A 25,454-nucleotide genomic window follows, 5' to 3' on the forward strand; every position below is an offset into this window, starting at 1 on the left:
CTTGTACTGCAATGCAAATTGCTGAAAAGGTGGAAATGAGGCATTGTAGTTACAGAGGTGATGATACTATTCATTACAGTTCCACTGAGTGTCCAGGTTAAATGGCAAGGGGCCAAGGGGACTGGTCATACCCCAGCATCATTGCCTGTCACCAATGGCACTGGAACCATGTCAATGAGCAATGGTTCAGAATCTGATGGTGAGAGGAATCTGCCACTTCCAGGGCCATCAGAATAACATTGTCCATATTATTCTTTTTCTCTTCCTCCTCCTCCTCCTCCTCCTCCTCTGCAGCCCTCAGTGGCTGGGATTCTTGCAAGGGCCTATCTGTGACGAGTGTGAGGACAAATGAAGAGCAGGCAGTCCTGGGATCCACAGGTCATGCACAGTTCCTTCAGCCATCAGGTAGCATTGGATCATTGGTCTGTGGGTTTCCGAGGAGATGGGTCCCGAGAGGGTCTTTCACATAATTGGATGTCACATCAACAGGATGTAGGCATTCACATTTTTACATGCCTCATAGATGTGGTCAAAAGATTTATATTCCTCTATTTTCTTTTCTTTCTTGAAGACGGAAAACTGGTGATTGTGGAGGATGGTGTTCCATGCAACTGACACACAAAGGTGGTTGTTCACAATGACTACCTTCGTGGAGTGGTCATCCGCAGTTGCCACATTTTGGTTCTGCCACGAAGTGAGATGACATATGATCAAAGAGTAAGCATTGAAAGCACCTCATGGGTGGTGCAATGTATGCTTTCATGTCACACTTGTACACCATGACTAACTTTTTCCAGGAGAACATTCCCTTCAAAGACAAAGGTGCCTGTACCTCTTTGATTATCCATGGGGCCTTTTTGGATATGTTGGATAAAACGAACATCTCGCTGATCGAGGTTAGCCTGTAGCTCCTTGTCTTTTTAATGCATACAGTCTCTGTGGCAGATGATTCCTTGGAGCATATTCAAAATTTTGTCTGAGCCAATGGTGACTGGTACATTACCTTGATGATCACATGCTTGAGGAACTGCAGATTGTGCCACAGAGGAAGCTTTAATCAATAACAATCCATTGCACATTTTCCCCAAAGACTCAACTTCTCTGAGTTTATCTTCTTTTGTTCCACAAAAAATAGCTGCTTTGTCACAGTAAAAGTATCCCCATCAATTCAAGTACTGTCCCTCTTCCTAGGGGATAGTCATGGCAGGGAGAGCAGTGGGGTTATAAGTGTTCGCACTGAAATGTCTAGAGTTATTTGATGAGATGGCCTGATCAGAATGGCCATTGTATTGTGTAATCTGATATGTTTCATGTGCAAAATGTCTGTCCTGCAATCAAGGGCTCTCCCCATGGGCACCCCCAGCTGCAGAAAACACCATCTGGCACATCCACTGTTGGGAGTTCTTAAGCGCCATAAAATAGGCGTCTACACGTTGGCATGAGTTGGGAGCCAGCAGCTAAGGCAGCTACAGTGTTGTCAGGGGGCTCAATTGAAGGGGTATATAGCAACCCCACCACTTCATATTGGCTACTGCATTGGCTCTGAAGTGCATATAAAAGTGTACATAGTGAGTGAGTAGTCACATTGACATCAAAGGCTGCCATCTTGAAAAAGATAGTAAGAGAAAGAAGAGCAGTCAGTGATGAGGAATTGCAGCACAGGACACGAAGTAGGTGCTGCAATAGATTGTGGACCGATGCTCGGCACGCACATACTCACGAAAGTCGTGAGCCCCCTGATGGGGACACAGAAAGACAAAAGGCTACTTTCTTCTCAGGAAATCCCAAACTGTACCATGAAACGAGAATCACAAACCCAGCAAACATGAGATGCCTGGAATATCTGATTTTTAAAAGAATATTTTTAGGTGAAAAAACATGTTACTGCAGCCAAGTTAGAATTTTGGCAATGAAAAAAGTGTTCCAATCAAACATGCAGACTGGGCCTGTCAACCTACAGGGATTAAACAGGAATTATAATTTTGAACGTTGTGTTGGCAGGACTACACTGATTCTCTAACGAGGGACATCGTGGTGCACCTCACCTACAACATGGAAGTGAGGAACGATGTATTTAGGAAGTCAGATCCTCCTCTGACACAAGTAATACAAATAGCTCAAGCCTATAAAACTGCCGATGCAGCACACAGTTAGTTTACAATAACAATTGCCTCTCTGGCACCAGTCATACGAGATGTAGGGTTCTCATCTGCTCTGAGCCTGGACAACCCTGTAAACAACCTCACCAGCAGTGATGGGCCACATTAGTGGCAGTGTCATTGCCTGGCTGCAAAGATTGGTTCCTTCATCATGCAAAGAGTGCATGCCCCCATCAGTGTGTAACATGACACAAGTGTGGCAAAATGGGACACTTGCAAGAAATAGGCTTTAGCAATTCCACAAAACATACACCTCAATCTGTTGAAGTGAGTTAAGTGCATGATAAATCTTCAGAAGCGCAAACTTCTCAAACACAGACCAGAAAATCTACTTAGATACACACATAAATGAACACACTGTGAGTTTGCTCCCATACACTAGTATTTTCGCATCCTTACTAGACCAACCCACTTTCTTACGTTTAGGGTTGCCATCTTTGCAGGCAACTGGGGCACAAACCTTTGGACCTATGGGCATTATCATATGTCCTTGCAATGAAGGTTTCAGATTTACTCACACACAGCCAAGTCATTCATCTAGTAAATTTTCTTGTGGTATCTGACCCCAATGTGGACAATGTTTTTGTAGTAGATGCTTTCCATCTTTTTGGATTTACAGTCCATGAAACAGAACACACTATGCAACCTGAAAGGCTTTGCACCATCCTAAAAGACACTATGTGATAGATATGCTCAAATCTTCTCACCTGGAATAGGGAGGGCCTGGAACAGGGAGGGCAACTGATTTTGAACCTCACATCACACTTAAGGCGGCAGCTGCACTGCACTTCTAGGAAGCGTGTCTGAAGCCTTTTGCTCTAAAGCGCAACCTCAATATAGAAGTGGATAGACGCACTGTGAAGATGTGTTAATGCCTATTGCCCCCACCTCACTCAGTTTGTGTAACATGGGTTGCCAGACACCTCTCGGGTCTGATTTTTGCCCTACTAGCACGGTGAAATCAATGACACGTAAACCAAGGGGTTCTGTTGTGGCTATTTGACAAGGTCCACTGCCGAATCCTAATTTTCCCTCTCTTTGAACACAAGTGCTGCACTTCTTGCAACTGTTCACTGTTGTGGCACATCCTAGATGAAAAATTTTGTGAGATAGAACATGTTCTGGGCCAATATTGATTATGACATTGTCCATTGATGTTCCACTTGTCAGGCCCATCAAGCTGCACATCACTAGCATTTCCCTCCTTGGCCCGACACTGTGAAGCCATGGGAGTATACCCACCTAGATTTTGCTGGCCCATTTTTGGGCTCTATCTGGCTGGTTGTGACTGACTCATTTTCTCACTTCCTTTCATGTCTGCATGTGCCACATCACTTCTGCCACTACTACTGTAGCCTTGGAAAACGATCTTCAGCCTTGAAGGCACTCCACATACACTATCTGATCAAAAGTACCTGGACACCTATTGGTGAACATTAATATGGGGTGTGTCCATCTTTCTCCTTTATGGTGGTTTGAACTCTGCTGGGGACACATTCAATGAGGTGTCTGAATGTCTGTGGACAAATGGCTGCTCATTCCTCAAGAGCCAAAACCAGAGAAGACAGTAATGTCAGACGTTGGGGACTAGAGCGAAGTCAAAGTTCTAACTCATTCAAAAGGTGTTGCATTGATTTCAGGTCAGGACTGTGGCAGGCCAGTCCATTTCAGGAACATTATTGTCCACAAACAGTAACCTAACAGATGCTGAATTATGACAGGTCGCATTGTAATGCTAATAAAAAGCAATCATCTCCAAACTGCTCCTTGACCATCTGCATGACACAATGCTGTAAAATGTGTTCATATCCTTCTACATTTAGTGCTTTCTTAAGCACAACATGGGCATCACATCCTAACCATGAAAAACACCTAGATCCCATAACTCCACCTTCTTCATAAACCCCCCCTGCTGGCACTACACACAATGGCAGGTAACATTCTCTAGGCAATCACAAAATACAAACCCTTCCACTGGATTGCCATAAGGCATTGCATAATTCATCACTACAAACAGCTCATTTCATTATCCACTATCCAGTGGCCTCACTCTTTACATCACCTCAAGCAACACTTAGCATTAATTACAAACGTGTGTGGTTTATGAGAATCTGCTCAAAATTCAGGTAGCACTTTGGAACTCACGAGTAATTTCTTCCACTGAGTTCATTCATGTCCCCCCCCCCCCCCCCCCTCCCCGGTCCCAGTCCATCAGAGCATGACATCTATGTGGTCTTGGTTTAGTTCTGGGTGTTCCTTCACTTTTACACTACACAGTCACATCACCAACAGACACCTTGGGCGTCTTTGCAAGGGTTGAAATGTCCCTGATGGATTTGTCACTTAGGTGACATCCAAAGATTCAAAGATTGGTCCACATTTGAAGTCTTTCATCTTAACTGACTGATCCATTCTGTTACTGCTTCTCTACTGGTAACAAAATACTTCTCGCTTTTCTTCAAACTGGTGAGTCCTTCTCTCATGCTGCCCGGATACTTCTGATCAGATAGTGTACTTTTGTTTCTAATAACAGGACGGCGTTCAACTTCCATGACTTGCAGTTTTCTGGCAACTTATAAGAGCGACCCTGATTGAAGGCTGCAGCCTGGTGTGGTGGTTTCATGGCTGCCCTCAACTAAATCCTCTTTCACATGCTCCACCCACCACTGGAATGTCATCATTGAGGCCTCTTCCTTATGGATGGATGTCCCACTGTGTGTGAAAGAGATCGGATGCCACCTAACCTGGATCTGTCATGGTCAGAAATCTGTGGCACAGTTTCTGACCACCACAGATCTATGATGCATACTGTGGCATCTGCTCATGGCTTTCTGTGGTGCCACTGAAATCAACTTCACCTCCACCATCCTGATCAGTGGCCACCTGCTTCTCTTCCTCAGACCCTTGGTGTTCCTGCAACTTTCATTGAGCTTCGTCCTATCTCAGCCTTCCACGACAACCTCATGGATCTCAATGTGTCACCCTCCATGGTGGATGCACCACTGAACCACAAACCACCTACTCATTCTCCTGCAGGAGTCACTGTTGATGGACAGGGGGAAGGGTGGGCATGTAATGGTGCCAGCCAAAATTACTATAGAAACTACACAGCTGGCGCAACGTTACTGTCGACTGCTGTGGCTCCAGTACCAAGATGAATTTCGTCATCAGAAGTGTCCTCTGATGAGACTATGCCATAATCCTCCAAATAAGCCAGCCCAAGGATGGTATGAGGCAGTTGTAATTAAATCAGTGAACTGCACACCAATCATTACATTGGTTTGGTTTACTGTGTGTATATTTCAGACTCTGTTATTGATGGAACTCTGATACTTTGCAAGCTGGACTTTGATTGAAATGTTTATTCATCATACCTTGCACAGAACCAGAATTCCATCAATAAACTATCAGAGGTGGTAGTTTGGAGCAAAACAAGAAAAACTGTCTATTAAACATAGTCTCTAAAATGCATCCCTATGAGCTATAAGCACTTGTTCATCTTCACATTTTTAGATGTGGTAGTACACACAAAAACATGAAAAAACATCTGGTAAACATGGGCTCTAATGTGTATACCTTAAGAGCTTAACTAATTTTACCATATGCATATTTAACCAATTCAAGAGATGTAGAAATGACAAAGCTAACACATTTTTTTTCTTTTATTTTGATACTTACTGAGCCAATATTAGAGATTGTAAATGTGCCTCCAGAAAGATCTTCCTGTCGTAAGCGTCCTTCCAGTCCCAATTTTTGAAGTCTATTTATATCATTTGCTATTTCCACAACATTCAGTTTTTCTACATTTTTTATATTGGGAACTTGAAGTCCTTGTGGACTGTCAACAGCAATTCCAATGTTGTGCTGAGATTTATAAACTATATGTTCCAAGTTTTCATCTAAGGATGAATTCAATATTTGGTATTCTGAAAGACACTTTGATATCGCTTTGACAAAGAATGGCAAATATGTTATTCTTATACCATTTATGCTTTTCATCTGTGAACGTAGTTCCACAAGTTTTGCAACAGATACTTCATCAGCGTAAGTAAAGTGAGGAATATTCTGAAAAAATATAAGGAAGTGTTCAGTTTGTAACACAAACTAAGTTTATTCTCAGAACATTTGAGAAAGTCATATTACAAACTGTACTAACATTTGCTTTTGTCATAGTCTTCAACATGGCCTTTTGAATACCAGTTATGCGGACTCGTTTATCACCAGAAATTTCTTTGCTTTCTTCAGGTTGCTTTCGATGTAATTTTTGGTGATAAGCCAAGATGTCCTCTTTTAAGACTCTGCCATGTTTACCTGTACCAGAAACTAATTCTATTGGAACCTGTACAAATAATTTCACTTTTAGTACATGCACAAAAGGTCTATAACATCACATCTCTGCAAACTTGACCTACCTGGTATTCTCTTGCAAATCTACGAACTGCTGGGGTTGCTAGCACTTTATCTATTACTTTCTGTGTAACCTCATCATATGAGTCAGTCTCTGCTTCAGGCTTTTTAGCACTCTGCAGTGGGATACTCTGTGTTGTCTCAGGACTAACTTCAGTTTCTTTCGCAAGACAAAACAGTATTAATTTAGAAATGGAAAGAGTTTCAAAGGTTTTACATCCTGCAGTAAGACAAAAATTACTAAAGATTATACTTTTAGGAAACATTTATGGCTCTTTTTCTGTGTATATCAGTTTTATCGTGATTTTGTGTTTTTTTAATTAAATTTAACTGCCAAAAATACCAGAATACTAATTTTGGAAGAGTGGAAAATTGGTAATGTCATATCAAATCCTGAATTGGCCTTGAACCTCAGTCTAATAATGTTGCTGGTAGAGAACTGCCTCCAAAATGTAGATATCTAAGTGTAAATCTTGGTTCCCTGCAGAGATTTTATACATCAAAACATTTCATTGCACAAGTTGTATACAGAGCCAAGAAAGAATGAATAAAAGGAAACAACTAAAATGATTCAATAAACTTTTTCCTTGTTCCTTTCAGCAACCATCAGAGATTTAGCACTAGTATGACTGTCATACGGGGGAGGGAGATATAACTGGTATAGATATGTAGGAAGATCTATTCTAATATTCACATTTAGCAATACTGGGAAACCACAGAAAACCATTGCACCTGGTTAAATAATTGATGGAGTAAACACAGCAGTGTCAATAATTATTAACACCAAAAGATTGTGAAGTATTACATTATGTGCATTAGTTTCATTTTCTTGAGCCCATAATTCTTTTGGAGACATAATAACATGAACATAATTGGAAAGGGGTTAGGATAAAGGGTACGCAGAGAGAAAATGTTAAGAGTAGGGAAATGAAGTAGGTATGTCACACAGCTGGCTGCCTCACACCTGAGCTGTCAGTGGGCCTGATGTGTTATGCAGAGGACTTAGTTTCAATTCTCGGTACTGTCAGGGATGTTTCCTTGGTGGGATGACTGAGACGGGATTGTACTCAACCTCATTATACCAGCTGAAGAGTTACTTGAAAGAGAAGTAGTGTCTCCATGGTTTGGAAAGCTGACAATGGCTAAGAGAGCAGTGTGTGACTCCATACCCATCCATATCGCATCCGAATGATTCTATTGGCAGAGGATAACATGGTCAGTTGCTATTACATGGTTCTCTGGACCAGAACCTGGTGTCAATATGTCACACATTTCAGGTCAAGTGAAACCTATTCTCGAGAGAACTGAAGGGAACTGAATATTAGGCAAGTGTGGTAATCTGTTGTAAAGTTAGAGGAATCTTCTTAATCATATCTGTCTCTCCCAAACATCACAATGTCCCATAAATATTCCCTTCCTGGCCAAATGTACTCTTCACTCTAGTATTTCAATTTCTTGATTCCAAAAGTTAACCATATCCTAGAGTGAGTGTGCTACTTCCCCCAATTGATTGAACATCTACATTTATTGTCGACTTAATTTCTGCAATATCCCGTTCAAATATTGAAAAAATCCAACAGCAGTTTCCTCTGTTTATAGTTTTTATGCATGAAACAGATGGTATTTCAAAAACTGTTCCACATACTTGTCTATTACTTCTGATTCCAGCTCCGTTACTATAAGGGCTTTTCCATTGTGAGATATCCCCCTGTCAGAGTCTGTATCTCTATCTGATTAGTATCAGTGTACTAAGATCAAAGTAGTAGTGGTGGTGGTGGTGGTGGTGGTGGTGGTGGTGGCAATGGCGACAGGGGTGGTACATAACTGGAAAAGCAAATGTAATTGTGTCATGGAAACGCTGTGCGAACTAAGTTCGGGCTGGAAAACACTGAAACATTTGTACTACATGGCACAGCAGTGCAAGACTATTTAACAGCCCTGCAACAGTCTATGTGGGCACAGTTCCAGAATATAGCAACGCTGACTCTGTGGTGTGCATTTGGAACACAGCACTCAAGGCACTAGGAAGCCGAATGAAACGTCAAAAATGTCTGAATTGCATTAAAAATGGAAAGACCTGTTGGAGATTAGAGACAAGCCTCAGTCAGTGGATAAAAGGCTGAGAGTCCAATGGGGTTTGTACAGATGGCACCCTTCAACAGTAAATGGAAATTTTCCACTGTACGTATTGATCTGGGTTTCACCTGGTGGATGGTAATGCAAGAGGAGACAGAACTGTCCTGGTGGAGACATATCTGTAGTAGGAGGACATAAGGATTCTAGTGTGATCTGTTTGTTCTGCAGATTTAAATCCAACTGAACATGCATGGGATGCTCCAGGCCAAGGGACATAATCCCTGAGACTGCCACCACGACCACCGCAAACCTAAAGGAAGTGTTAGCTTAGAAATAAGAGACATTACTGCAAGCCATGCTGGACAGTGTGACACACAATAAGAGGAACAGTTGTGCATACTGTATCATCATTCGAGGGTGTTACAACTTGTATTGACTTCTGTATGCCCCAGAGGAGAGACATCACACAGCATGCAGATACTTGCAGCCCATGGCTGGCTTTCTGGTACACTTCATACCCGTATCACTGTGACACAATGCTGCCACTCACAGAATCTTCAACTTATGGATATGAGTGTAGTTCTTAACGGTGGAATCTATATAACATCACATGTGGATTAAAGATTGGATGAATACAATTAATTATCTGAGAATGACACTTAAACATTATTTGTTCTTAACCATAACTTACTATGTTTCAGCAATGCTTGAACAGTCTAAAATAAATCAAACTGAAGAGGAGATACTTAACAAGTATAAGTAATTTAAATGTTTTGTTAGCATTTGTGCTAAAACTTTTGGAGGTGGGAGGGTGGTAGTGGAGGGCATCAATTTACCTGGTTGGATGTGGCACACCACCATTTCCTCTCTTCATCTGAAAGTAGGGAGCTGTAGAGGGCAAATATTGTAAGGGAAGAGAGAGAGTGGAATATATCCCAAGTTGTTGAGATATATTCCACTCTCCCTCTTCCCTTACAATATTTGCCCCTACAGCTCCCTGTGGAACTATCAGAGTTATACCCTAATGCAGGGCCAGCCAAATGCTGCAGTGTGCAGACGTGCAGAAGTGCTGCACATGTGCGACAGCAACATCTGTTATTAGAGATGTGTCCTAAATGAATGGCAGGGGCTCCACTTGCCTGTTTATGTGGTACCAGCAAGAGTGCAACATACCCAGTCTCATTTGCCCCTGGTGACCGTAACCTTAACAGAGAAGTACTGAGAAATGGCAGGTACTGTGAAAAAGCAAAGGATGGGAGATCTATGTTCTCAGTTGTTTAAAAATGACTGAGAACTGCAATTCTTTTTTGTAGCCGTTGGTGAAAACTCACAGTGTTTGCTGTGCCACCGAATAATAGGCGGCCAGCGTAAGTTTTCAACTGAAAGACACTACAATACATATCACAAAGACGAGTGTAGTGTGCTCAACAGTGAAGAACGGCAAGCAAAATTAAATGTCCTTAAGAAAATGGATGAGACACATCAACTCGATTTTACTGTACATCAAAGTAACTGATACTTCTTGAACTCTTAGTTTCTTGTGTTACATTTATATCTATTTTACTGTACGCTGTACAATGTTTTAAAATCACATTAAGAATTGCACAATCTGGGAAACTCTTTTCCGAAGGATAGTTTGTGAAAGGGTGTCTGATTGATGCTGCAGAACTTGTTTGTGACACGAACGTTAGCAGGTTTCAAGAAATCAGTCTATCCAAACAAACAGTGACAAGACGTATCAGTGCTATGGCTGGCGATGTGGACAGGCAGCTAATAAATAAGGCTAAAGACTTTGTTGCTTTCTCTGTTGCGCTCGATGAAGCAACAGATCTTACAGATACAGCCCAGGTTGTGATATACTGGTACATACGAGGTGTCGATAACGCACTTTGTGTAACAGAGGAAGTTTTGCACTTAGTACCTTTGAAAGGGACTACTACTCCAATCTGTAGAGCAAGCGATTGATGGTGTCAGTATGTACTGGAATCGGTTAGTCTCAGTGACCACAGATGGAGCACCATCAATGCAAGGCCATCAGAGAGGACTCATAGCACGGATGCGCAAAAAGCTAGGGCGCACAGACGAGACATTGTATGGAATTCACTGCATTCTGCATTGAGAGGTGCTTTGTGCAAAATCAGTAACATTAGCAAATGTCATGCAAATTGTTGTAAGTACTGTAAACTATCTAAAGACACAAGGGCTTACGTATCGCCAGTTTCGGCGGTTCTTGGAGGAATTAGGAGCGGAGTACGGCGACATACCTTACTATACCAAAGTACGCTGGCTCAGTTGAGGTAAAATGCTGAAAATATTTTTTTTATTTACGTTTGGTCATAGTAACATTCTTACATGAGAAGGGAAAAAGTGAACCTATGTTGGAAGATCCTTGTTGGATATCAGACCTTGCATTTCTCGTGGACATTGCGTCTCACATCAACAGCCTGAATGTCAATTTGCAGGGTGAAAATAATTTAACTTCTGACCATGTTGGAAAAAGTAAATGCCTTTGAAAGGAAGCTTGCGCTTTGGGAGAGCCAGCTATTGACAAAAAACACTGCACATTTCCCGACTCTTGGACTGGTCCATGAAAGTGCTAGATTTCAAGAATACATGTCAATAACTGTAAAACTTAAGGAACAATTTCGAGCACGATTTGCAGATGTTACAAGTTTGCTCGACCGTTCTCATCGTCAGTTGAAGATGCTCCGAATGATCTACAGATGGAACTGATCAACCTACAGTGCAATACAAGACTGAAGGACAAGTTCTTTGCAGTGCGAAGTACAAAAGAATTCTACGAAAATTTTTCACAACAAGAATTTCCATGCCTGCACCGAGAAGCTGCAAGAGTTATGTCCATGTTTGGGTCAACATATGTTTGTAAAAGATTTTTCTCGGTGATGAAAAGAATAAATCAAGGTTTCGATCAAGCATAAGTGATGAAAATCTTCGCAACTGCTAGCATTTGTCAATGAGCCGTGCTTTTCTGCCCGATATTAACAACATCATTTCTCGTGACCAGTGATAAACGTGTTTGGCTTGATTCCCTTCATAATTAAAAATTATTGTTTACTAACTGTGCATTATTGCCTCATTCTGCTCCATGTTACATTATTATCAGGAAAATTGGTCATTAAACCAATTGTTCCAATGTATACTTACATTTTTTTTTTTTTTTTTTTTTTTAATGTGTGAAGGGCTACGCTCAGCTGAAGTTGATAAAACATAACATTCATCTAATTGTCGGTTATTATGCAGATTTCAGACAGAACTGATGAAAGATATAGCAATAATGGTATTGAAATAACAGGTGATCATCGAGAGGTCTGCGGTTATCATTCTGTTCAGAGGAATGTGAGGCAGAAATTATGTGGGCGTAACTGAGGGCACCGAGAATTAGTTATAGGAAACCTTGCATTAGTTTAATGTTATTTGAAATCATGGAAGATGCTAAGTGCTCTCTTTCTTAAATACTAGATCAAAAACATTACGCGTATTTACGTGTCATCTGTCAAGCTGCCTTAATAAAAACCCACGGTTGTTAACTGTAATACTTGTCTTACTGGATTAAACTGTTAACATAAATGTAGATGTCTCAATCAGTAGACTATGACAGTATTTTAAATGTTTAATACGTGAAATACCTTCCCATGGTTGACTTGCAAGCTGTAGAAAGAGCACTAGAATGCGCCAGTACAGAGTATCCCACCAAGTGGATAAAGTGACATTTGTGCATAGAAATATGCACTACATGAGCGCTGATGGCTGCGGCGTGCATGCTGTGACCCGGAAGTTGCACATGTGCAGGAGCACCACACGCATGCAGAATTTCTGGCCGGCCCTGCCCTAATGTCTTAAGTCCTATCAACCTACCCCATCTTCTGGTTAGTATTCACCATGTTGTCCTTCCGCCACTGACTCTACAAAGAACCTTATCTTATCAGTCTATTTACAATATAGTGTCATACACAATGTAGTGGACAATTAAATTCTGTCAGGCAATTGTGACTCTGTTAGCCAATCATACCAAATACACAGTGTACAAGATAGTGAATTAATATGAAACACAAAAAACATGAAAACAGTACGCTGAAAATGAGTGGAATGTGGATTAACTGACCACTGATGCACAGTTTTTATCAGTATGTTGGATTACATATAAAATCCTGAATTAATTAATTACAGCATAAGAGATGAAATTTAACTTTTTTAACAGTGAGTCATTTATTGGATAAGAACTTAGGACCATCAAAGTAGAAATAAACAATAATATATAAACAATGCTACAACATTATAATTTAGTGGGAGTCTCTCCTACACAATAGAAACATTACACAACAAACGACAGATTTCTATGGTAAACACAATGTAAAACTATTTATAACTGCACAAGAACACATTATAGTTCTTTCCTGGGAGCAAAAAAATGACTAATTGTAAAAAATTATTTTTCCAATATTGTTCCAGCACACACTACATTCACACCAACCTTAAATTGGAAACAAAGTAGACTAAAGTGCATTACACATTGAGCTACTATGCTGGCATTTAAAAGTATGTGCTGATTAATATACCTGTTCCTTCTGCTTCTTCTGCTTCAATATCGACAAGTGGTTTTCCAACCATTGCAGTGTCGTCGACATTATAATACAGTTTTGAAATTTTGCCATCATAACGACTTGTTATTGTCACAGATGCTTTGTCACTCTGAACTTCACATATGTTATCAAACTGTTGCACCACATCACCTGGTTTCACATACCTGAAAAAGATAAAAATCATCTCCAGAAAAAGCATGATCAGTGACACAATACTGAGCTACATGAAAGTGAGTGTAACCTCACACAAGCAAATCATTGGCACAGATGGAAGGAGAGTAAGATACAGCAGAATGCACAAAAGGTTAACAGCAATTACTGATGAGGCGCGCGCGCCCACACACACACACGCCCACACACACACACACACACACACACACACACACACACACACACACACTGGTGGAAAAAGAAGCTACAAGAGTTGACTTACACATGAACAATCAATGATGTAATAACAAACATGATTGGCACCACACACCATTCCAATGCACAATTAGAGCTCACAGCTGTCCTATAAGTTCCACCTCAGCACAACACCGGACTCAGTTGCTATCATGTCACTGTAGTATCACACTGTTAGTTCTTGGTCTCTACTTTTGCTATGTCTCAGTTTTTCCCTCTCTGAATTACTTGACAGAATTTATCTGTAGAGCCATCTCCACTTGCCTCATTCCTTGTTGTTTGTTTTCTCTATTTGCAATCGGTGATATGCTGTTGACAGCTGCAGACTGATTATTCCATTTGAGTCATTTCTGGCATTCAATCAAATTTTGGTAATAATAACTGGCAACAAGGTAAAAGGTTAGCATAGTACTGTGGAATAAAATCCCGTGAAACTTCTTGTAAGCAGCAACAGCTGCAACAACTGCAACAGCAGTTTCGACAACAGCAACAACATCAGCACCAAAGTGAGTTGCTTCATCAACAAAATTCAGCTCCTTAAGGATCAACCGCAGATACGTGGTACCAACCCAGTACAGGCAGAGGTCAATTCCCACACATAGAGCCACCCACCCACATTTCCGTCATGTATCAGCGACGAAGAGGGATACTTACTTACAGTGGCTGCAACAGCACTTCACTGACTTGCAAGTCGCAGATGACAGTTTCCAATAGCCACTATTCTTGTCTTGGGCTTCTCCGGAGATGTTTTTCTTACTTAAGAAGTTGGCTACTCTCTTGAATCCTGTTGCTCTCAAATTTGAAGAAATGTGCACTTTATTTTCAAATTATTATTCACTAAGATTCCAGGTGGTAACATCATCACTCCTACACACAACCTTGTCAGTCATATCACTTCTGGGTAGCTGATTTATGAGGGTTAAGACAGCAGTGTGATTGGTAACCTTATATACAGACTCCAGAGACATAGGTGTCCAATTGGTTTCCAAACGGGAAGTATGCAAATCAGCTCAGAAACTAGAAACTAATCATTGGAAGATAGTTTGGCAATTGCACTCTTTCAAAATTGCATAGGCAAAATATGTATGCCTTATGGCCCAAATGCAAATAGGGATGGTCCTGACCCCACACCATGCCCCCCAGGAATGTGAAATATCCGTAAACCAGTTCCAAAACGGCAGTGTTGTGTTACATCAATATCAGATATATCAATGGCCTCTGAAAAGTCAGTTGTACCCCATTAACATATGCAGCATAGACTTTCATCATGCTCAGACTGCTTCACTGCACATCCACGTGTAGTGTGTCCAGACTGCTGGGCACACTGCACCCTCTGTAGAAAAGCTAGGCATTTCCACCTCTGCCATAAACAGTCAGGATGATCAAATTCAGTTCCTCCCATGCATCCAGCAGCTGTGCATAAAGTACAGGCAGTAGTTTCCCCAGACAATCCTTTATCCAACAAGTTATTTATAAAACTCACAATTATTCCAATGACACCTGTTTCTAAATGAACACTCGCCCATATTCCCCAGAATTAGTAACATATGGTGAAGGTTCAGATTCAGGGCCAATTCACAATGGCCACTGCCTACAAGAAAGTCACAGAATCAGTACTGTTGTATGTTGTCGACAGTTACTCTGCCAGAAACATTATCACCGTGGATGACTTCTTGTTGTTTGGCTTCTCCATTTCAAACCCAGCAAGGGATGTGGCACAAATTTTGAATCTCATATCTCCTCATGGTCATAGCTGTTAAGTAGGAATTCTGTCTACTCCAAGATGTTGGGGTGAAACCAGTTGAAATGAGCACTTGGTCAACACCTCTGGAAGTAGTAAAGAAACTCAATTGCTCCCTCTGGCTATGCAGAGACTTAAAATCAACTATAGAGGCCCAGACACCAGTAGAAACTCACTGCATACCACATCCAGAAAACCTCGTCACAAATCTTGCTGAAAGAGAATATTTTTCTAAGATTGCTCTTGCAATGCGTATTTGGAAACACCATTAGATGAGGAGACAGGACGTTGTAGTTATCAACACTCCCTTCAGGTTGTACAAATACAAATACTCCCCTTTTGCGATATCTATCTCTCCTACAATCTTACAGAGGGCCCCAAAACAGCTAACCATGCCCAACCCTATTTGCTGTAACTATCTAGATGACCTAATCATCACAAGAACTATACATCAAAAACATTTGCACAAAAGAATTACTCACAGACTGAAAAGGAGGCATTAGGAATTGCATATACAATTAAGAAGTTCCAGGTATTTTTATTCAGGGCAAAATTAACTTTCATCATGGACCATACACCATTGGTAGCACTATTCGGACCACACTACACGGTCTACCAGAATGAACAGCACAATGCGAAACACTGGGCATTTTTCCTGCACACCAACAATTTTGCATTTATTTTGTATTCCCACCAGCAGACATAGCAATGGAGGCAGATGAGCTGGCATGGGTAGAGCACCGGAGCAGTTTGGAGACATGCCATGGAGGCAGCATGCATCGCTCAATATGGACAGATCCACTGACGGAAGTTTTACTTGCAAGCAGCAGTACACAGAGCAGGCCAGTGCTCACCCTGGGCTCAACCACCATGGACCTCACCTTGCACTTCATGCTGAGCATTGCTGTCATGTAGTTAGTTGTTAGGGGAGGTGGGAGGAAGAAGAGGAGGAGGAGGCGGAGGAGGAGGCGGAGGAGGAGGAGCATCAGGAACAGGAGTAAATGTGGGCACTGATACACCACAATGCGGACTTGCTTCACAACCTTGCCTTGTCTAGCAGAGGGCATGGTGCCTGTTGGGCAGTTCTCTTCTCTGCTCTCACTGCCCCCAAGGCTGTTTGCTGCTTTTGATAAGTCTATGGAAAGGTGGGAGAATTACCTGTGCTGGTTCTTGCTGCACTGCCAGGTGAGGCTTGCACTGATCCAGTAGATATGGCCACCCCATTGTTGTACAGCAGCACAGGTTCATATGAAGTTGTTCAAAATTTGAAGATCGCCACTGAGACTGAGAAATTCCCCTTTGACAAACCTTTGTTGGTTGCTTACACAGTATTTCTGTCATCAAACCCACATGCTGACAGCACGGTTACAGTTAAACCAACACCACAAGTGCCCGGAAAGGCATATACGGCCTGGATCACTGATTTACAGAGCCTCTTGCACAAATGTTGTGTTGAGTGTCTCAAATACGCTACCTCTTATGCAGACTCATTAATTTGGGATGACATTGTCCAGTTAGCTCCTGATCCTGAGGTTCAGGCTAGGACAGTGACCTTGTCCAAACCTTTTCTGGTTACTATCGCCTGAACTGTGGAATTGCACGAGCTAATGGCAGCAGCAGGGGATGTCCTTTCTGATAACTGGCAGGTGGCAAAATTAGGTGTGCATGGTAAACAGCTCCAGGTGCCCCACAGTGTACCCACACAGCAGTTTTCAGGTCCCTAGCACTATTCTTCCACTGATTGGGTGACCCAGCTGTCCTGCCCCCATCGTCATTTCTTGCCTGTTTGCCGAGACTGCCCGCACATGGAGGCCACATGTGAAATACACAGTAGTCAGATAGAACATTTGACGACTGTTTGTGGCAGTCGGTGGGATATGAATCAGTTGTCAGACACCCAAGTCCTTTCCTTGGACTCTGTGGCTGTCACCCCACTGTATTTTGCTGACAGAGACAGTGGATGGGTGACTGGTCAAATTTCAGATAGGCATGGGAGCATCGGTCAGCCTCATTAATTTGGATACATCACAGGCTGTTGGGGTGCCTGGAGTTGCAACAGCTGCTACAGCAGGCTGTGTCTTATAGTAAAAAATGCATACCCTTGCGGGGACAATTCTCCATCTCCACACGTTACAAGAATGTGGAACACAAACTTAAATTTGTAGTGGTCATTTCACTGCTGACTCAAAATATTTTTGGGCTTGATGTTGTTTCTGTTTTTGGCTTCCAGATCATTGATGAAGTGCATTTTGTGTCTCAGTCTGTTCCTTTTCATGATTTGGACTTCTTACTGCAATTACACAGCCTGCTGTTCGAGAATACTTTGGGCTGGGCAGAAAACTTCTCAAGGTAAATGTTTCTCTTATGCTGTCAGTGATACCTAAATTTTGTCGCCCATGGTATATTCCCTTCACCATGGGTGACATGGTAAAGACAGAGTTACAGCACTGGCAGGATCAAGGAGTCATTTCTCCTATTTCAACAAGTCAGTGGGCCACCGCTTTGGTGGCAATTCAGATGACTGACAGTGCCATGCGCCTTTGTGGCAATTTTAAAGTGATGGTCTATACACAATGTTTAATGGATTCATATCCCATTCCACAGCAGACAGCTTTTTGTGAAGTTGCCGGTGGTGGTGAGGGTGGGGGTGCGTGTGGAGGGGGGAAAAGGGGGGGGGGGGGCAGTCAGTAATTTCCAAGTATCAAAAATTTATCAGTTTAATTACTTGCCTTTTGGGATCTCATCTTTGCCGGGAATTTACCAATGCTATTTGGAGCAGTTGATTCAAGACACCTTCTTGTGTCAGTTACCTTCATGACATCTGGTTCACGGTCCCTACTGAGGAGGAGAATTTACAACACCCTCAGTCCAGTTTTCCAATGCCTCCTGGAGAATGGCCTTCATTTCAAACTGAAAAAGTGCAGTGTTTTCTCCCCAAAGGAGCATTTCTTGAGTTGTGCTTAGTAAGGATGGTTTCAGCTCTACAGATGGCCACATCAAAGCCACCATCAACCTGCCAGTGCTCAAGAACCTGAACGGCTCCAGTCTTTTTTGGGTGAGATTTTGTACTATGCTCAGTTCATTCTCTGGGCCACACCAATCTGCCAGGATTTTAACTGGTTTCACCAAAAGGGCGTTAAGTTTGTCTTGTCTGCAGATTGTCAATGGGCTCTTCAGTCTCTCAAACAGAGTTAATGCTCAGCTCCCTGTCTGGCTTCCTTTATGCTGAGTAAACCATTAAGTCTGTCCTGGGACATATCCCAGTACAGCATTGGTGCTGTGCTGTCCTGTCCTGTCCATTGGAACCCAGATGGCATTGAACAGCCCATTGCTTACACAATGAAAATGCTTTGGGATCAGGTTCCTCCTCATCACTGACCACAAGCCATTGATTTTCTAATATGGCCCATGTACCAAGGTTGGTTGGTTGGTTGATTTGGGGGAGGGGATCAATCAGTGAGGTCATTGGTCCCATTGGATGAGGGAAGGTTGGGGAAGGAAGTCAGCTGTGCGCTTTGAAAGGAACCATCATGGCATTTGCCTGAAGTGACTTAGGGAAATCATGGAAAACACAATTTTATTTGATCCAATATAAATGGTTCTGAAAGCCTGTGACTGTGAAAACAATAGGTTCATTTATAAATAACTCATCTGCTACCAGTCACTATTTTCTTTATTTTATTTTTCACATGACACGTTTCGGGAAATGATTCACATTTACAAGTGAATTTTTTCTGTTTGTTATGCCATTTCTATGTGATATTATCGATGTGTGAGAGTCTGCTTCATTTCATTGACTTTAAGTTTCCTTATTGTCCATTTCTGCAGAGTCTCACACACCCTAAACATCACACACAGCTTCTTGTACATTTTTAAACATTGATAACATTTTTTCAATGTTTAAAAGTGTACAACAAGTTGTGTGTGATGTTTAGTGTGTGTGAGACTCTGCACAAATGCGCCATAAGGAAACTTTAAAAGTCAACAAAATGAAGCAGACTCTCACACATCAACAACATCATATAGAAATGGCATAACAAACACAAAAAAATGCACTTGAAAATTGAAATCATTTCCCAAAACGCGTCGTGCGGAAAATAAAATAAAGAAAATTGTGACTGGTAGCAGATGAGTTATTTATAAACAAACCTATGGAAAATCTAAATCGGGATGGCCAGACGCGGGTTTGAACCATAGTCCTCCTGAAAGCGAGTCCAGTGTGCTAACTGTTGCATCACCTCGCTCGATCACATACCAAGCTGTTGGTTAGGAGTGCCCACAGACTGCAGTACTGGGCCCCTTCCTCAGTAAATATCGTGATGAAATTCCTTACAACCTCACCACCCAGCATGCCAATGCTGATGCGGTATTGTGGCTTCTGATGGGCCCAATCCAGAGTTCGATCAGCAGGCGACTCTTGTGTTCACATTGAATGATGCGTTGCAGCAAGCCCTGTCACATTTTCCATTAAGGGCATGCTAAGTTGTGACAGCTGCTGTTACTGACTGCTTGTGTGGAAAATTGTTTTGGCTGTCCAGTTGGGTTGGCTGGAGCACTTCTCTTCTGGTGGAGCTCAGGCATGGCATACGTCTTTCCTCCTAGCGATTGGCTCAACATTGTCCAGGGGCTCCTCATGTTTGCCATAGAGAAGAAATGCTGTCAGGTGGTAAGAACCCAGCACTGCGTCCTCTCACACTCCAGCTGCTGCATGTGATGCGCTGGGGTATGACCAGTGTGAAGGCATTGGCACAATGTTACATCTACTGGCTGGTGATCGATCGTCACATCAAACATTAAGTGCAGACTTGCAGGGTCTGTGCACAGAACCAGGCTGCATAGCTGTGCCAGTTCTCTCCTTGGGCAGTCCTGGAGCAACTTTGGGCCAGAGTGCACATCAATTTCGCTGGTCCATTTTTGGGCAGTATGTGGTAGTTGGTGGTTGACACATTGTCCAATTTCCTGTACGTGCCAAGCTGACCTCCACATCATTGATTGCCACTATTTGTAGATTGTCAATTATTTATGCCACTCAAAGGTCCCTAGGATCCTCACGTTCAATAACATTGGGCAATTGGTGTCATGGGTGTTTGAAGACTTTTGTGTCCACAATGGTATCCAAAATGTGATTACCACTGCTTCTAACTCGCAGGTGGAGCACTTCGTATGTAGATTCAAGACCCAAATTAAGAAGTCCATGTGTGCCTCTTTATACAACGATGAATTGTCGAAATTTCTGGCTATGTACCCTGCAAAACCAGTCAGAGGGTACAGTCCGGCAGAATGTTTGCATGGGTGCCGCCCTTAGTCAAATGCCATGGACCAATGTGCCCCACCGTGTTTTCCTCCCGGGGCTGACAGTTGGATCCAGTCCTTAGGCTGGCAGCAGGGATTGGTGCCAGTGTCATGGTGGGCCACAAAGGTCAATAGTTGTTTGTGGTAGTTGTTGGTGGAGAGCAGCTGACACATCATACAAAGCAGCTGCTTTCACGTCCTATTAGGGCACCACTGCTGAAGCCTTTTGGTCAGCTGAGCAGCAGAGTTGATCATGACATTGTTGCAGGGGTGGGCTCCCACTTGCACAGACCGGTCACCCCATTGCCTCCCTCCTGCACCCTTTGATGCTGCCCTTTTGCTTGCAGCCTTGAACCCAGAGAGGCTCCCACTTCCACCTGCCAAAATGGAGCCCACAGATTTCGCTCTGCCTCCTTCCCCTACTGCTTCCTCCCCGACTCCCCACTGCCAATGGAGGTGGCCTCCTGCCCACTGTCACAGGCAGACTTGCTGTTGCCACACATATCCTCCATGTCCTTCCACCTTTCCAGCAGAGCCACTGAACTTCGGTGATAGGTCTGCTGTTGCTTTCTCCTGTGCCCTCTCTGGTTCCATACCGGATGTCACGGCCCAAGCACAGCTATTTTAGGCCCTATGTGACCTACTCAGGGGGGAAGGATTTAGTATCCATGCTAATGGACACTGCAATGAATGCAGATGATCTGGCATAAGTAGAACAGTGGAGTTCTTCTGAAACCTGCCATGGAGGGCACATGCGTCATGTAGTACAGGCAGACCTACTGATGAAGTGTTTACTTACCTTGCCTAGTGCTTCACGCTGAGTTTTGTTGTTGTGTGGTTACGCGTTAGTCACCCATGCAAGCTGCATGCTGAGTTTACTGCTGTGCAAGCCTCTACATGGGTTTGGATGCATTGCTTCCTGTACGTTGACTTGCATGTCGAGTTCTGTTCTTCCCACAGGGTTCTTTTCACTGGATGTTATCAAGCACTATCAGCCTGCGATGTGCCCGCATCAATAATGTAGAGTAGAGGCATTGTCATGCCTGTGCAGATATTAAAAATTAAATACAAGGCATCAATGCAATACACACGGGACCTGACCCTGCCTTTAAATAGCAGGACATCTTACGTTTCCCATAAATACAGAAAGGAGATAGACATTTGATGGATTTCCCATAACAAATGCCCAAATTGCTGCAGACATGCACTGCAAGCCAACCCTGAGACAAATGATGCACTATGTTCTTCACAGGTGGGCCACACTCATTTCAAAAGTAAAAAAAAAAAAAAAACAAGAGTTACAAATCTGTTGTTTTATCTACCACTATCTAGCAGTTATCAATGATGTCCCCCTAATAGTCACTGAGGCAGATACACAGTATGCCATCCCGGCCACAGATTTTACAATTACTTCATCATGGGGACTGGCACAGGTGAAAGCGCTACTGAGACAACACACTTGTTAGCTAAGTTTAAACAGGGATGTGGAAACCACAGAGTGCAACTTTTAAGCTAGGTCCTATCAACAACATCCTGCCCACCACACCCCCAACTTTGGCCACAGTATCGCTATGGGAGAGATGAGTTATACTACTTTGTTATGACCCTAAACGCCCATCTCTTAATTCATTCAATGTCTGCTGTCATGCCTACTTGAGATGGGTTCCAGATGCTGGAGCAGTATTTTAGAGTTGGTTTCACTAACATCTTGTACGATATTTTCTTTAAAAATGCACTACTCTTTATCAGAATTCATCCAAAATATCTATCTTTCTTTCACCTTGTCTACTAATAAGTTTACATGTTCACCCAGTTGCTTCTTGGTATTAACACCAAATGCTTAACTCTTGTACTGGATTCTATAAGTTTGTCACTAATACTGCAATTGGATACCATTTGGTTCTCTCTCTTTATTATGGCTATGCTCTTACATCCACCCATATTTAAAAACAGCTATCATCAATAACATCAGATGGAAATTCCGCTCAAGGGCTTATAAAGAAAGCTGGAACATGTGATGGATACTGACTACTAGCAAGTGTACTAAGAGCCATTAGCCATTAAATACCAAAACCATTTTGTTATTCTCTGCAAAATTAACATGAGCTAGTTCCTTTAACAGGTATCACACTCCACAACATTACTAGTGTTTGATGTTTCACAAAGTCGAATACACTCCGGACTGAATGCTTATCCCGTTCTTCTTCAGATGTACATTTTTCCTACATTATGGTGAAGCCAGATTAATCTCTGAATTTGGAACATGACTACAAAATTTTGAATTTATAAATAAATGATTAAGTTTTAATAAAGTGCCTACTGCAAAATTAAAATCTCATGTGCATAAACAGGTTACCACAATGAACAGCGAAGGAAAATATGTTTTCTCAAATAATCTTAATTACATAGCTCTTTGCCTAGTCATCATCAGTCCTATTTATGAAGTTCCTTGGCCCAATGAAGTCTTATTTTTCATTGCAGATGTAATCTTCTGGCATTTCCTTGGACAACAAGTTTTTAAATAAGCTTTGAACAATCTCCTCCCCATAATTACAGCTGACAGTTTAACAACCAAGTCTTTCATTTGACGGAAAATGTCTGTCGATGTGTGTAGGTTATATTTTTTGGGCCAGTTTTACAAGTTTCTCATTGTTCTCGAGGAAATTTTTCTTTTTCATCCACACTTCCACAGTTGTTGTGTTCAGTATATACCATTTTTTCCCTGGCTGTATCTGCTTTCATCAAGCATCAAGGAAACTCTAGCCACTTATCTGGGTGAAATGTCTTTTATCTCACCTGTAAGCATAAAATTATGGACAACTGTAGATCTGCTCAATCCACACAAAAGTAAAAAAGTTAACAACTACCAAAGCAATGAAAGTAAGAAATAAAATAACACAATCAAGGAAAATACCTGAACACTTCTAAAGTGAAAAAATGTAGGTTTTCCTACTTTGGTTGATGCCAATCTCTGTGCAGCTTTGATGGAAATTGCTGTTCTCCATTGCATACTACAATTATTGAAAAACAACTGCAAAGAACTTTCAAAGAGAGAAATATGTTGTAAATGTAAGTTAGCACAGATTCTCTGACTGTACATTATCATATTGAGAAAGTAAGTGTACTGTGACCAGAATGAGCAGTGGTTTTTTTTTAATTTCTTTTCTTTTTTTTAACAGTTGGCAACACAGAGTGGTAAAGGAAGGGGGGGGGGGGGGGGAGGGGAGAGGAACCCCTGAACAGAATAAGCATCACACGAAAACAGTATCATGCAAACTCATGTTGTAGTGTCCACATGCATGAAAGATGTCGGTAGGAAATCCTGCCAAGTGCAAGCTCTGATTTGCTTCCTACTTGCAGAAGGAATAACACCTATCAAAATATTTTCACGAATCAAGAAGGTTTACAGCAAAGATGTTATGAATAGAATGAGTGTGTTTAAGTGGTAAAGGGAGTTCAGTGGAGGCAGAACAAATGTTCATGATGAACAGAGGAGTGGAAGACCTTCCATTTTGACTGATGAGTTGACGCAAAACATTGAGGAAACTGTTTGTGAAGGCTGCCGATTGACAGCTGATGAAATTTCTGTGCTGTTTCCACAACTCTCCAAAACTGTCTTATAATAGAGAGCCACAGAAATGCTGGAATATCAGAAACTGTAGATGAGATGGGTTCCAAAACAGCTGACAAAGCAGCACAAGTAAAATCTGGTCAATAGCGCTCGTGAGTTTGTTGATCGATTTTGACTGGAAGGTGTGGATTTTCCGAGCTCTAACATGACTGGAGACGAAACACGGGTGGCTCATTACACACCTGAAACAAAAATACAGTCATCACAGTGGCGTCGGACAAATATCCCATTCGCCAAAAAATTCAAAATCACAATTTCAGGCACAAAAATCATGGTCTCAGTGTTTTGCAACCTAAAAGGCGTCATTTTGGTCGAATTTCTGCCTCAAGGAGTGACCAAAACAATACTGTGAGAGCCTTTAAAAAAGGGAGCTTAAAAAGAAATGGGGGGTGGGGGGGAATGCTGATGAGAGAAGTGTTCTTGTTGCACAACACCCATCCTCACACAGCCTCAGCCAACAAGAAACTATTGGACTCATTTGGTAGGGATGTTTTGAACCACCTCCCATATTACCCTCACTTGGTGCCTTCAGACTGTCATCTTTTCATATCCCTAAAGACACACATGATTGGAATTAAATTTTGAAATTACGAGCAGGTGCAGAAAGAGCTTCTGAAATGGGGGAAGGAGTTAGCAGGAGAGTTCTTTGAGGAGGGTATAAAGAAGCTCTGTGCCATGGTTCAACACATGCATTGAATGAGATGGTAATTGTGTGAAAAAACAGTCAACAAGTTTATCAACTATATCCTGTATTTTTTCAAATATACTTTTACTAAAAAAATATAAAAAATCTAGTACACTTACTATCTGAAAATGCCTTGAAAAATGATAAAATGCTTGAAAAATTGCCTAAGAGTGTAATGATTTGTACAGATCTGTAGTATTTCATCTCTCTGTCAGCTTTTTCACTTTCCATACCACAGGAACCCATTGATATTGGATGGAAGATTTGTATCTGGTGGTGGTGGTGGTGGTGGTGGTGGTTAGTGTTTAACATCCCGTCGACAACGAGGTCATTAGAGACGGAGCGCAAGCTCGGGTGAGGGAATCGGCCGTGTCCTTTCAAAGGAACCATCCCGGCATTTGCCTGAAACGATTTAGGGAAATCACGGAAAACCTAGGTCAGGATGGCCGGAGACGGG

At 42.1% G+C, this 25,454-nt stretch overlaps 1 protein-coding gene across 3 annotated transcripts in view; it reads right to left on the minus strand.

The window, feature by feature from the left end:
• Positions 1-25,454, minus strand: part of LOC126470206 (lipoamide acyltransferase component of branched-chain alpha-keto acid dehydrogenase complex, mitochondrial) — a 101,838-nt gene that overhangs the window by 32,547 nt on the left and 43,837 nt on the right. The window contains exons 3-6 of one of the 3 annotated variants that reach the window (XM_050097877.1): positions 13,220-13,407; positions 6,572-6,726; positions 6,316-6,498; positions 5,838-6,224 (exon numbers count right to left, since the gene is read on the minus strand). In XM_050097877.1, the coding sequence (XP_049953834.1) occupies positions 5,838-6,224; positions 6,316-6,498; positions 6,572-6,726; positions 13,220-13,407 (913 nt within the window). Of the gene's footprint in view, positions 1-5,837; positions 6,225-6,315; positions 6,499-6,571; positions 6,733-13,219; positions 13,408-25,454 lie in introns of all 3 variants that reach the window. The other 2 variants (XM_050097876.1, XM_050097878.1) reach the window with 2 other exon arrangements.

Source organism: Schistocerca serialis, chromosome 3 (genome assembly GCF_023864345.2).
Source record: "Schistocerca serialis cubense isolate TAMUIC-IGC-003099 chromosome 3, iqSchSeri2.2, whole genome shotgun sequence".
In the NCBI taxonomy this organism is placed as follows: domain Eukaryota; kingdom Metazoa; phylum Arthropoda; class Insecta; order Orthoptera; family Acrididae; genus Schistocerca; species Schistocerca serialis.